Source organism: Ursus americanus, chromosome 34 (assembly GCF_024610735.1).
Source record: "Ursus americanus isolate L20-20 chromosome 34, mUrsAme1.1.p, whole genome shotgun sequence".
Taxonomy (NCBI): domain Eukaryota; kingdom Metazoa; phylum Chordata; class Mammalia; order Carnivora; family Ursidae; genus Ursus; species Ursus americanus.
Genome location: NC_142160.1, coordinates 28,430,766 through 28,444,333, shown reverse-complemented (window position 1 = coordinate 28,444,333; position 13,568 = coordinate 28,430,766). Strand labels below are relative to the sequence as shown.

The following is a 13,568-nucleotide window of genomic DNA, read 5'->3' as shown; positions in this document are numbered from 1 at the left end:
GCAAATATTTCCTTGATAGTTATGTGCCTTAGGCCTTTGGGTAGCTGTAAGGAACTGCCAGAGCTGGGAGGCCTATAAACACACAGAAATTTATTTCCCACAGTTATGGAGGCTGGGAGTTCTGAGATCAGGGTATGTCAGCATGGTCTGGTGAGGGCTTTCACATGGTGGAAGGGGCTAAGGATCTCTTTGGAGCCTCTTTTATAAGGCACTAATCCCATTCATGATGGCTCCACCCCTATGGCTAACCATCTCCCAAAGTCCCCATCTAATACCATCACCTTTTGGGGGTTAGAATTTCAAATAGGAATTTGCAAGGTGGAGCACACAGACGTTCAGACTACAGCATCATATAGATTTATTTTGAGTCTATTAATTTCTTTCAGCTTTTCTCATTATACCCAGTGTCATTTATTTATGTACATTATGTACAAGCATTCCCCAACTGGCTTTAAAAAAACATTTTTTTTAAGTTTATTACATGGGATTTAGGTTTTATTCCCCCAAAAGAGAAATGTTACATTGCTCTTGTGTTCTTTGAATTGAACGTGTGTTCCAAGGCACGATTCCAACCCACAATTGTTTAATGTATTAGAGACTATTTTTGTTTTGAAGATTAGAAGGAAATAATACCATTGCAGTTTTAGTAATTGAAGAAACCAAAGAACTGCAGTCTTGAGTAAGAGGAATTATCTTTAATCTGGTGCTTAAGGAAAAATTTATATAATTTGAGAGAAGGTCTTTTTAGGGAGACTCTGAAAGAGGTCTCTGGATTTCATTTAGTTAATTTAAATTATACACCCCCCACACACACACACAAATGAATCAACCCCTATTCTTACTCTCATTGACCTCAAGGTGTATTTTATTTGTTTTTCTTGTTGTTGTTTTCGATTGGTCTTTGGAGGGGGGTCTGTCTACTACTAAGTCCTAAAATAGAATGCAGAAAAGAAAAGACTTTACTGGTGTTATATAGTAAACCTTAGAAGAGAAAGGAAGCATGTTGGAGACTAGAAGAGAATGAGGAAATTTGGAAAGGAGAGGAGGATTGGATTTTAAAATTTTTAAAATTTTTCCTTAAAGAATTGTCATGCTGTTTATCCAAATAAATAGTAATAAAATAGAAAGTCATGTGATAAGTTGATGCTTAAAAGAGGAAGTAATATATAGACAAAAATGTTGAGTGAGATTATAAAATGATTATCTTGTGGTTAATTCATGATAAATTACAGTCTTACATGAATCACAAATAACTGTACTTAAAAATTTGTGCTAGGTACTAGGTAACAAAGCATTTCCTGTTCTTGGAATCACTTGTTCTCTGCTATACCTTATTTTGTGGATTTGTATGCTGCTATAGATAAATGTTAGAAGATTCTGTATAGTTACAGTTTTGTATTTTTTTTTTAGAGTAAATGGGATAAAACCATATTGAGAAACAGCCTAGACATTGGGGAAAAGTTCCATTTATGATTCTTGAAACAGAAAATTGGTAAAATGCCCTCTGGAAGCTGAATCAACTGTTATGACCAGTTTTGGGACATGTCCTTCTCAAAGTTTCAAAGATCCTTGTTGGATCTGTGATTTTATAATTTCTCTTAATCCAGTGATTTTTTAAAACTTAAGAAGAATTTTCTAACTATTATAAGTAGATTTAGGTTCAGTGAATTAAGCATCGAATCAGAGTCCATGTATAGTATATGAACCAGGAATTTAAAAGGAAACCTAAGACATGGGTCCTCATTTCAGAGAGCTCACAATTATGGTTGAGGAAACAGCTCATATATGTAAGTAATGGAGATAAAAAGTTTATAATTAATTTTTTTAGTGATTTCTTTTTTTTAAAAAAAGATTTATTTATTTAGTTTAGAGAGAGCGCATGCTTGAGAGGGACAGAAGGAGAGAATCTCAAGTAGACTCCCCGCTGAGTGTGGAACTTAACACGGGGCCCAGTCCCACGACCCTGAGATAATGACCTGGACCGAAATCAAGAGTTGGATGCTTAACCGACTGAGCCACCCATGCACCCCTTTAGTGATTTCTTTTTACCAGTCAAAATTTAAAGTATATTATCCCAAAGTAAGCTTTCGCATTGAATCTAATTTATGTAATAATATATGTGCCCAATCTAATGTTTGTGGCCACCTCCCCTTCCCCCCATTTATGAGCTGAAAATGCTCTGCCCTGAAGAAAGATTCTGAGTTGGAAAAAGACTTGTGCCTTCAGACTGAATGAAGCTCAGAAAGTCCCAGGCAGACTTCTTGGAGATTGAGGATGGTTTACTAGAATGATGCCAGTGAAATTCTCGAACTCCCAGGTTTCTAGAACAGGTTACCTGTAAGAAAGGGGAGGGGAGAGTGAGGCTAGTAAAATACTTCTGCAACTCTAGAACTCAGAAGACAGTGGAACAACTTGTATGAATTATTGAGACAAAGGAACGACGCCCCCAAAATCATACACATAGTAAACGTCAGGGCAGAGAGCAAGAAACCATTGGAAATGCAAGGAATACCAACAGTGGACCCAAAATGCTAAAGAATCTCCTTGAAGTAATTCTATCAGATAAAGATGGAAGTGTAATGTAGTTCTGAGGATAAAAGAAGCCAATGAAAATAGGAGGCAAATGAAGTTTTATAGGAAACCTGTACAGTATTATAAGTAGTTAAATCTAAATGGATGGAATTCCCTTTTCCCCAGTCTCAGTCCATCTCCCTACCCCATCCCCCCCACACTTCTTTACGGTCATTTCAGTGGATTTTCAGGACGGAGATGAGGTTAAAAGCATGTGTTCAGTCTAATGTCCTGATTTAGAAAATCTGTTTTAAAAATGCTGTACTTGTTACCACGAAAGGTTGTTGTGACGTTGTTTGTTTGCTGCTCTTACTGCAAGCAACAGAAACTAGCTATGGCAGTTTTAAGCAAAAAAAGAATTCATTGGGGCGCCTGGGTGGCACAGCAGTTAAGCGTCTGCCTTCGGCTCAGGGCGTGATCCCGGCGTTGTGGGATCGAGCCCCACATCAGGCTCCTCCGCTATGAGCCTGCTTCTTCCTCTCCCACTCCCCCTGCTTGTGTTCCCGCTCTCGCTGGCTGTCTCTGTCAAAAAAATAAATAGAATCTTAAAAAAAAAAAAAAGAATTCACTGATAGGGTACTGGGTGATTCTTGGGATCCTTGGGAAGGAAGGCTGGAGAAGCAGGCTCAGTTAATTGGAGAGAAATTGTACAAAACTTCACAGTGACAGCACTATATTTTCATTTAGAAATAAATTGCTTTTTTCTTCTCTTTTCAAATGTAGGTTATATATTTGGGGAGAGCTCCAGAAGAAGCATATAGAATATTAATGTGTGGAGATGCGTCCTATACTCCTTTCAGGTAACTGTAAGAATGATATGGTAGATTCATTCAGTCAGGCCCTTGCCAGAAATATCTTGGCAGAGTTTTTTCCGGGGGGGGGGGGGGAGGAAGACCTGGGAAAAGAGTCATGTTAGAGTGGGTACAAATAACACCATGGATCTAGGTTGCTCAGCAGTGCCACTAGTGACATTTTGCTGTGGAGGCTGTCCTGTGTATTGCGGGGTGTTTAGCAGCATCCCCGGCTTCTGCCTACTCGTTGCCAGTAACACCTCCACCTCCACGAAATTAACTGTGGAAACCAAAATGTCTCCAGACATTGCCAGATGGCCCTCGTGGCAGTGAATCACTTCTACGTGAGAACCTCTGCCACTCATGGAAACTATGCTCTGTAATCCGATGACAGTCCTGGAATTATGGTACTCAGAGCTAGCACTGAGGAGTTTGGGTCCTGAAGAATTAAGAACTAAGTTTTCCTGATAATCAGGAGTTAATTTCAGTGGCATAAAGGGACCTCTTTGGCCTAGCAATACGCCGGCAGAGACGGTGGGTGGGGTTGCTAACGGAGCACCACTGCTAGAGAAACCAAATGGCTGTGTCACAGATGTGGTCTGTAAGTAACGTCCGTATGTAAATGGGCGATAGCCTCATCCTCATCTCAGACTTACTGGGTGATTGTGTTGAAATTTTGAAACAGCTCGTGTTCTTCTTTAAGTTCTAAATGTTTCTCTATCTGTTTCTCAAAATCCTTGACTTAGCTACGTAATCGAAACCTGTATGGCACTTCACGTGTAATAAACGTGAAGTAATTTTACGGATTGCGTACTGTGTTGATAATTCCAAGTTCTGCATTATTCTTCCACTTATCCATCAGTAGTTGTAGTATTGTTGCAGATACCTTGAATGCCTGATGTTGAAGGTACGACCTTGCTTTTAAAATGTAAGGTTGTGAATTTGACTTCATTGTGGACAAGCTTTGGGATGGGTCCTCTGTTGACCTTCAGTAACTGTAGGACTGTCCATGGACTTACTCTGTGAAACAGATATTTGTTTCAGTTCTGTATTGTACTGAAGACTGTATATTAAGTGATTTAGCAAATTAGAAGAATTACTTTGAGCCCAGTACTACCATCTTTCTTTCTAGTGCAAGGATTATGGTAGGTCTTCTATTATTTGAGGTGGGTAGAAAGAGATGAAGAGTATTTTCTAAAAAAGTAGAGAGTGCCGTGCTTTTCTTCTCAACCTATAACAGCAACCGTATACTTCCTTTAGAAGAAACGCTGTATCTGTGGTCTGTGAGTCAGGAACATTGGTATACAGTGTTAATTTTGTTGTTAACTTTGTTGGTATTCCTTTATAATAGTGCCATTCTTAAAGTTTATAACATAAGGTCCTGAAATAGAATAAGCACACATATTTGACATAATCCAAGTAAGGATCCTTGGAACACTGTTGGTGTAAAAGAGAATTTGCATTAATTTAAACGCAAAGGCCAAAAATAAAATAAATGTTGCTTTTTTTGCCATACCTGTATTTAAAACTACTGAAGTTTGGCTCTGAGAGATGAAGTAAGTTAGTTACTTCTGGTCCCAGGAGTAAAGTTAGTAATTCTTTAAAAAGCAGGACTTAGCTAGAAAGCTCAAGTTTGTAAAATTTGAATCTTTGTAGGCCTAGATGCCAGATACTTGATGTATCTGAAGCATTGTTTCTCTAAGTATGGCCCGTGAATTAGTGTCAATCTGTGAACTTTTTGTTACCAGCTATGATGAGATAAGTACTGGAATTGCAAGTAAGAATTTAGAGACTTTTATAATAATTTAATAGAGTATTTTAATGTGTGTGGAATCAAATATTAGAAGAATTTGGGCTTGTATTTGGTGTGTTTTTTTCCTTCTATTTTTCTAGTAATTCATTTTTTTTTAAGATTTTATTTATTTATTTGACAGAGATAGAGACAGCCAGGGAGAGAGGGAACACAAGCAGGGGGAGTGGGAGAGGAAGAAGCAGGCTCATAGCAGAGGAGCCTGATGTGGGGCTCGATCCCATAACGCCGGGATCACGCCCTGAGCCGAAGGCAGATGCCTAACCGCTGTGCCACCCAGGCGCCCCTCTAGTAATTCTTTTTTATTTGTAAATTAAAAAATAAAAATATGTATTTTTATTAAATAGTATTTTTTATTTACAGAAATTACTGTGTTATTTTGGGAATGTGACAATACAGTACTATTGTATTTTATACTCAGTGCATTTAACAAAAGTATCAGCATATGCAGATTTAAAAATCTGGCACTTCACCACATTTTACTGTTCTGTTGAACTTACTAATTAGAAAGTAGGTCAATCAGAATTAATAAAGCTTTGATAATATTTTTTTAAGCTTGATAATATTTTGAACAAAATTGCATTATAGTCTTTTTTCCTTGCCACTTTAAGGGCACAGTATAAATATAGCTGTTAATAAGAATAGGATTCATTTGCAGTTAAACTTTTTATGCTCCATAGCAATATTTAATTATATTTAATTCAACTTAGATATAATTGTTTAACCACTGGGTTTACATATGTTTGTATATACATATATATGATTTTTAATGGATTATATCGCTATTTCACTGCCGTCTAAATGAGAATATAGTATAAAATGTAGTTCAGTATTTTCTTGATACCTTAGAATTATTGTCAGGAAGGGCATATACTGCTGTTCTTTGGTATTACCACCTGTAATACTCCTTTGCTTCTTAGTTGATTTTTTGTGAGGGAAGGGGGCCTCTGCTTTCTATTTTCTTGGGAGCTAGTATTATATAGTTTTTATAGTTTGACTGTAGTCAGACCAAGGGGAGTTTGACGCTCAGTTCTGGCACTAAAATTTCTCTTGTTCTTTACAAATGTGGCCTTGATTTCCTAGTCCGTAAGTGGAAATGACATAGGATCTCCCTAATGGGGTATGAGGATTAAGTAACATCCTGCATATAAAACACCTAGTATAGTGCCTGTCCTTAGCTAACATTTGTTAGACATTCATATAGTTTTTTCAGCTGATGTATATCTTTTTTTTTTTTTTTTAAGATTTTATTTATTTATTTGACCGAGAAAGACAGCCAGCGAGAGAGGGAACACAGGCAGGGGGAGTGGGAGAGGAAGAAGCAGGCTCCTAGCAGAGGAGCCTGATGCGGGGCTTGATCCCAGAATGTCGGGATCACTCCCTGAGCCGAAGGCAGACGCGTAACAGCTGCGCCACTCAGGCGCCCCCGAGCCACCCAGGCGCCCCATGACGTATATCTTAATACAGTTAAAAGAAACCCACTAATCTCATGTGTGTATGTAACGACTACCCAGTTCAAGGTACAGAACACTGCCAGCAATCCTAAGGAGTCCCTTCAGCCCCTTTCTAGTCAGTAACCACCCCCCAAGTAACCACTACTGTGATTTCTACCACATCAGTTTTTTCTTGCCTTTGAACTTCGTGTGAATGGAGTCATATAGTAGGCATTTTGGAGAGTTGGGACCTAGCTTTTTAAACACATAATGCCTGTGAGATTTATCCATGTTGTGGCAAGTATCAGTTCATCCCTTTTTTTTTTATTGCTTTTGTAGCATTCCATTCTGTGAACATATCGGAGTTTATTTGCCCTTGGTCTTTTTGACGGATCCTTGGGTTATTTGCAGTTTTTGGCTATTATGCATACAAGCTGCTGCAAAAGCGGTTATTTTTAAAACTAGTATTTGACATTGTTTTGCAGTTTCTCAGCAATACTCTTTCATTGATTCTCATCTGCCTTAGTTATTTATTTATTTAAAAGATTATATTTTTTTTAAACAATTCCACACCCAATTTGGGGCTCGAATGCACAACCCTGAGACCAAGAGTTGCACACTCCACCAAGCCAGCCAGGTGCCCTCTCATCTGCTTTTCTAAGTTATTTTGTTTTTTTCTTTCTTGTCTTTGTTTGTTAGAGAGAGAGAGAGAGCCAAGTAGGGGGAGTGGCAGGCAGAGGGAGAAGCAGGCTCCCTACTGAGCAAGGAGCCCCATGCGGGACTCCATCCCAGGACCCTGGGATCATGACCTGAAGGCAGATGCTTAACAGACTGAGCCACCGAGGCGCCTGCTTTTCTAAGTTTGTTACATGATCTTAGTGACAAGTCGCCTATCTCCCCTGCCCCAGCCTCACATCCAGATTCATAGCTGCTGTTCTGCTGTTTGGAAGAAGCCTGATTGCTTCGGTAGAAGGGAGGATGTGTGGGTGTGTTTAAAGTTGGAGGTGTTAAGAAATAAACATGAATGAGTAAAGAAAGATTTTTGTTGTCTATTCAGGTAGTATGATGTATGAGGCAGAACTTTGAGCCCAGATTAAAGCTTGTGGAATCATCACTGACTAGAGCAGGGCTTGGCCCATTGTAGAGTCTCAAAAAATATGCATTCAATAAATGTATCAAGTTATCACAAAGACTGAATTCAGCATGCCTTTAACTTAACTGAGGAAGAATTATCTGTAGGTTAAGAAGATAATAAAAGTAATTGAGACATGGTTAAAAACACGGGGATGTAATTTGAGAGTTCACCGTCTTTCCACTGATTATTATTTTTTTAAGATTTATTTATTTATTTGAGAGAGCACGTGCAAGCAGAGGGAGAGGCAGAGAATCTCAAGCAGACTCCACACTGAGCAGGGAACCTGACAGGGAGCTCAATCCCAGGACCCCGAGGTCATGACCTGAGCCAAAATCAAGAGTCGGCTAACTTAACCGACTGAGCCACCCAGGAGCCCCTCCACTGACAATTTTGATTTTGGTTTAGGCTAAATTACTTCCTTTCCTTACTATAGGTTCTCTTTCTAAAAATATTTTTTATTCCTTGAAAAAATTATTCCTACAAAACAAATGTTTTGTGTTGATTCTATAGGTCAGTGGTTCTTAAACTTGGAGCATACGTGGCAATCACTTGGAGGACCTATTAGAATAAAAATTACCTGGCCCACCCATAGAAGTTCTGACTCAGTAGGTTTGGCGTGGAGCCCGGGAACTGGCATCTCTAACAGGACCAGGTGATACTATGCTGCTTGAACAGGGACCACACTGAGAACGGCTGTGGGTCATTGTGTTTATTTCCTTCCTGAATATTGCCAATGAACAATTGGTAAAACCGTTTTCTAGGCTGCGTAGAGAACTTTTCTAGCTTTTAGAAGAGCAGCTTTTTAAATTCAGACGCTTATAGGAAAAAATGCCGTGTCATAAGACTTTGTGTGCAGTCCTATGAAGGCTAACATATAACTTACCTCAGTAATTCTAACCAGCTCAGACAGTAATGTCTAAAACTATCTTAAGTAAAAAGGATATCCTTTTCCCCCGTGTTCATGTTGCTATAAATGTCTGTATTCTAAAGGTTTGTGTATGTTGAAAATTTAAAATGTGTTGTTTAATTTTTCAGGTAAGTAATATTACAATGTGAAAACCCAACCAAGGCAGGCAATTAATAATGATGTCTTTGAAAGCAGCTGGTTCCACCAAAGAACCAAATGAAGGACCATTCAGAGAGTCACAGTTTTTTGGCATTTCTAGAATGATCACAGATAAATTAATTTTTATCTTGCCTAATCCCACATTTTCACTTCATAATGGCTCAAGGTAGCTGGAAAGGAGAAGCAGGTGGGAGTGGAGGATGACCTTATTTTTCTAGACAAAATCTTAACTGACATTAAGAGATTTGTGGTAAGATTACTGTTAGCTGTTGATGCGGTATTGGGTGGAGTTGTCTGTAAACTAATTTAAACACTTCCCCAGGAGTACTAAAGTGGTTGACCCCTTAGTTCTTGTGGTTTTCTTGGTACCCTAATCTTCTAAGAATCAGAAACAAGTTATTCAGTTAACTTGTTAAAGATTATAAAAGCATGAGAAGAGCAGACTGCTTTTTAGCTTGCATCTAGTATTACATATTACCTTGATTTCCCAATAGTTTTTTCCTACGTGGATGGACATATACCTACAGCACATACTTACACTTGCACACATGTGTGTGTGTGTGTGTGTGTGTGTGTGTGTGTGTGTGTATGTAGTCTTTCCTGGTAACAGTTTAATATGGTACTTTCCAGTTTGAAGAAGAAAATGCAATGCCTTGCCCTTTTGTGGGGTGGGGAATATATTACTGATTAGAACTTAAGAAGAAACTTTTGAAGCCTACTCATCAAGGCCAGAAATTATTTTGAGAGGTCATTTGAAATTTAGAAAGTCATCATTATTGATCCACATCTATAAAACTATCTACTGGAATAGGTAGAAACTGCAGTGAAATTTATAAGTGACTTATCCTTGACTTAAAAACCAAAAGGCAAGATTTATTTTTTTTTTTTTTGAGCCCGGTTCTTAATTTGTGGTTTGATTTTAAATTCTAGTCAGCTTTGTCTTGAGGCAGGTGTACTACAGAAAATTAAATTAACTGAGCTATGTATTTCAATACTTTCGGGATTTCAGAGATGCTGCCTATGGAAGTTGCAATTTCTACATTACACTCCTCGACTGTTTTCATGCAGTAAAAAAGGTAAGTGATTCGTAGGATGCGCCTAGCGTTGAGTTGGAAAACTATAGTCCAAGGAAGGCTAGGCCTTCTTCCATAAAGAGATACCCCATTTCCCCACTAATGTTAGAGTGACGCCAAACCAGAGAAGTTTTCCTGAATCTGAGTGTTTCTGTGAATGAGTTGGGAGAAAAGCCACTTGAACGACAGAGGACAGTAAGAGATCGTTACGTAATTAGGTGCTAAATCCAGACTTGCTTTGAGTATGTTGTGATTTCAAAGAGAAACAAAAAGTAGGTTACTGATTTCCAAGTTCTCTTTCATTTGTGTATTTTATTTGTCCTATATTCACCAATCCTAATTACAACGGACATTTCTGGAACACAGTTACTGATAGAAACACTTCGTTTTTGTATCTTCAAGCATTCAATTTTTATTTCAACAGAATTTGTATAGCCCATTAGTTGGTTACTAGGTTTTATATAAGACCAAGTAGGTCACCACTGCTTTGTCAAAGCTATTTAAAAATAACTCCTGTGTTTTATAACCAGGGCTGCCTGCTGTCTTTGACTCCTAGGGACACCTTTCATATCACATTCTAAATGAATGGGGTCCCCTGGAGTTAGGTGACGCAGCATACTCTGGTTATAACACTCACTCCCTCAGGCATGTGTCTTGAATGTCAGGGCAGCACAAGAAACAAGAATTGTAGATCAGTTGTCCATGGATCAAGTAGGCCTTCAACAACATCTCAAGTTTTATACGACTTGTATTTTCAGAGGCAAAAGGAACTTGGGTTTCCTTTCTTGTATAATGAAACAGTGGCTTTCTGAGAATTTTGAGAAGTACTATACAAATTCAGAGATTGATTAGTATACTTTTTTTTTTCCTGTATTAGGCAACAAGGTATGGAACTTAAGGTTTTTTTGGGTTTGAGTCTAGTGACTGATAGAGCTGGTCGGGTTCGTTGCCATAGACCTTGAGGCAGCTCCTTCAGGCCTTAGGTTAGGCAGGTCACGTGCAGAGGGAGTGCTCAAGAGACGGAGGGACAGCAAGTGTAAATGAACCCCTTCCAGTTGCAGTTACAGTTCCTGCCAGGTGGACCCCTGGGAACTGCTAACATAGGCAGGAGTACTTGTCCTGATCCTAGGGCTGCCTTCTCTCCTTTAAAAGGAGAGGTGAAAAACTTAGCCTTGAAAATGGTCTACTATAACATTCTACAGCGGTTTCCATTGTTATTTCTCAGCTTAGTTGTTGTTTTTTTTTTAATCAGATACTGTATCCAAAGTCGAATTAATTAGCAGGAACTATAGGCCAAGATTGCTTTTCTCGCTTTATATTTAATTTTATTCGACAGCTTCTGATTTTCAATTTAAACATTTTTTTGTTGGTAGCTGATTTGGAATATTACTGCATATATAAAACGTTTATAAATATAATTGTGACTTAATTTTAATGCAACTTTTATAGGCTCTTTATGAATAGAAATTGCCTATAAACTACATTTTATTGATCATTCTGTTAGGAACATCTCTAGTTCAAATAGCATGACATGTTTTGCGTATTTTGGATTCAAAGAAGTATAATTCATCATGGTCTTGAAATTAGAATTTAAATAACTATATTTTGTAAAATGGGGGTTTTTTTGTTTGGTATTGTAAGCCTTATTTTTCATTCATACTTAGTAGTTTAAATTTTGAAAGCTGAGTTTACGGAGTCACCCCTTATGAACCAAGAATACCTTGCTGATCAAGGAGATCTTGCTTATACACAGAGATAGAAAGTACAGTTCAGAAAATGTAGTCAGTAGTAGTGTTTATGATGTATGGTGACCGATGGTGACTGCACTTACTGTGGTGGACACTGAGTAATGTATAGAATTGTCAAATCATTATGTTGGACACCTGAAACTAATAAAACATTGTATGTCAATTGTACTTCAATTAAAAAAAAATTCTTGCTTACATATTCCTTGGCTCAGGGATCATCGAGCAGGGACAACACTTCACAAAGGCCATGAGCTCGTCTTTGTCTCAGAAATTAGATACTCTGCTTATTTTGCTTAGCATGATCTGTCCACTGCAACTCAGAGTGAGGTCACAGAACAGAAATTTTATGGTCTTTCTTTTTATTGAAAGAAGAATTTTCTCAAATTTTTGAATTTTATAGCATCAGGAACATTAATCTTTCAATTCATATTCAAAAGAATTTGAAAGTGAAAATATTTATGAAGTGGTGGGATTTGCTTAGGATAAGCTAACCTATAGTTTTTTCCTTTTTTATTTATTTAGGGATCATTGCTTGGGCATTATATTTGAAGGCTGAGTGGTGTTGACCTAATAAGTTTAGTAGGATTACTTTGAAAACTTGATTATTTAGCTCTGCATGGATAGGATGATTGATGAAGGAAAATTAAAAAAATAAAATCTCATTAAAGTAAATATTGTTATAACTAATCTACCAGATAATAGAAGCATTTAAAACACATAGTGCACCTTCTTTGAAAACTAGTCAGTGGAACAAAATCTAAATATAATAATGCTCTTTTGGGTTACCTCCTGAAATTTTTAATTAGGAAATTGGATTGGAAATTGTTTTCTTATTTACATCTTTATTCTTAAAAGCTTTCCTTTGGATTTTAGGCAATGCAGTATGACTTCCTTAATTTCAACTCATTTCACCTTGATGAATATGAACACTATGAAGTAAGTTTCCAAGGATGTTGCTTTTAACTCCCTTATTCATGTTTTACTTCCAGAGATAATATTCTTGTTTTTTAAAGAAGTGAACAATTTAGATGTGTATAGAGTAAAAAAAAATTTCAAGTCTTTATCCTCTTACCCCAGTTCTCCGTTTCAGTGCTGATTTCTGCATTTGATGCATCTTTCCAGAGTGCATGAATGTGCTTATGGGCATTTTTCTGTAATGTTTTTTGTTTTGTTTTTGTTTTTGAGTATTGATGATTTTCATATAGTGATTAAATGAGGAAATCATAAAACCCTTAGCATAGGATCTGATGAGATGAATAGTCATTATATGTATCTAATTACCTGTGGAAAATATGTTTTTATCATAACCTTTTGTTCGTATGAAGTCAAGACACTACTGGTTGTAAGTTACAGAAAGTAAATACAGATAGCTTAAATAAAAAAGGAAAATTTATTGGCTTACATAAATAAAAATTCCAGGAGCAGTTGTAACTTCATGCATGACCACATTAATGTACTCCCATACTTATCAGAAATTGGACTAAAGCTCCCCAGTAGTGACAAAGATGTCGACCAGTAGCTTTGATTTATTTTCTCGGCAAACTCATCAGAAAAGACCCACAAGTTCCTCATTGGCCTGCCTTAGATCGTGTCCCTAGCCCTAAACCAGACTGTGTTCCTGATGAGGGCTGTTGGTGGGTGGGCCATCTCGGTAGTTGGAGTGAAGTGCTGGGATCAGCCCTATCAAACCACACAGACAAGAGAGAGAAGCAAGTCCAGGAAGGCAAAGCAATAGATGTCCTCTACATTTTTGAATGCAGTGTATTTGTTTTTTAAAGAATAAGTAATTTGATTCTACCATTCTACCCTTTAAATAGATAGTAAGATGCTATGCTAAAGGTCTTTTCGCCAAGAATACTCATGGAATCTTGTCTTTTTATCCTACTGTGGTTATCTTGAGCAGACGTTCTCACTCATGATGGAGAGATTCCACAGACAGCA

The 13,568-nt window shown here is 37.6% G+C and overlaps 1 protein-coding gene across 10 annotated transcripts in view; it reads left to right on the top strand.

Annotated features, from left to right (window-relative positions):
• Window positions 1-13,568, top strand: part of CDC14B (cell division cycle 14B) — a 96,745-nt gene that overhangs the window by 57,727 nt on the left and 25,450 nt on the right. For 9 of the 10 annotated variants that reach the window (XM_045780952.2, XM_045780951.2, XM_087858936.1 and 6 more), the window contains exons 5-7: window positions 3,295-3,371; window positions 9,816-9,882; window positions 12,501-12,563. In XM_045780952.2, the coding sequence (XP_045636908.1) occupies window positions 3,295-3,371; window positions 9,816-9,882; window positions 12,501-12,563 (207 nt within the window). Of the gene's footprint in view, window positions 1-3,294; window positions 3,372-8,250; window positions 8,393-9,815; window positions 9,883-12,500; window positions 12,564-13,568 lie in introns of all 10 variants that reach the window. The other variant, XM_087858939.1, reaches the window with a different exon arrangement.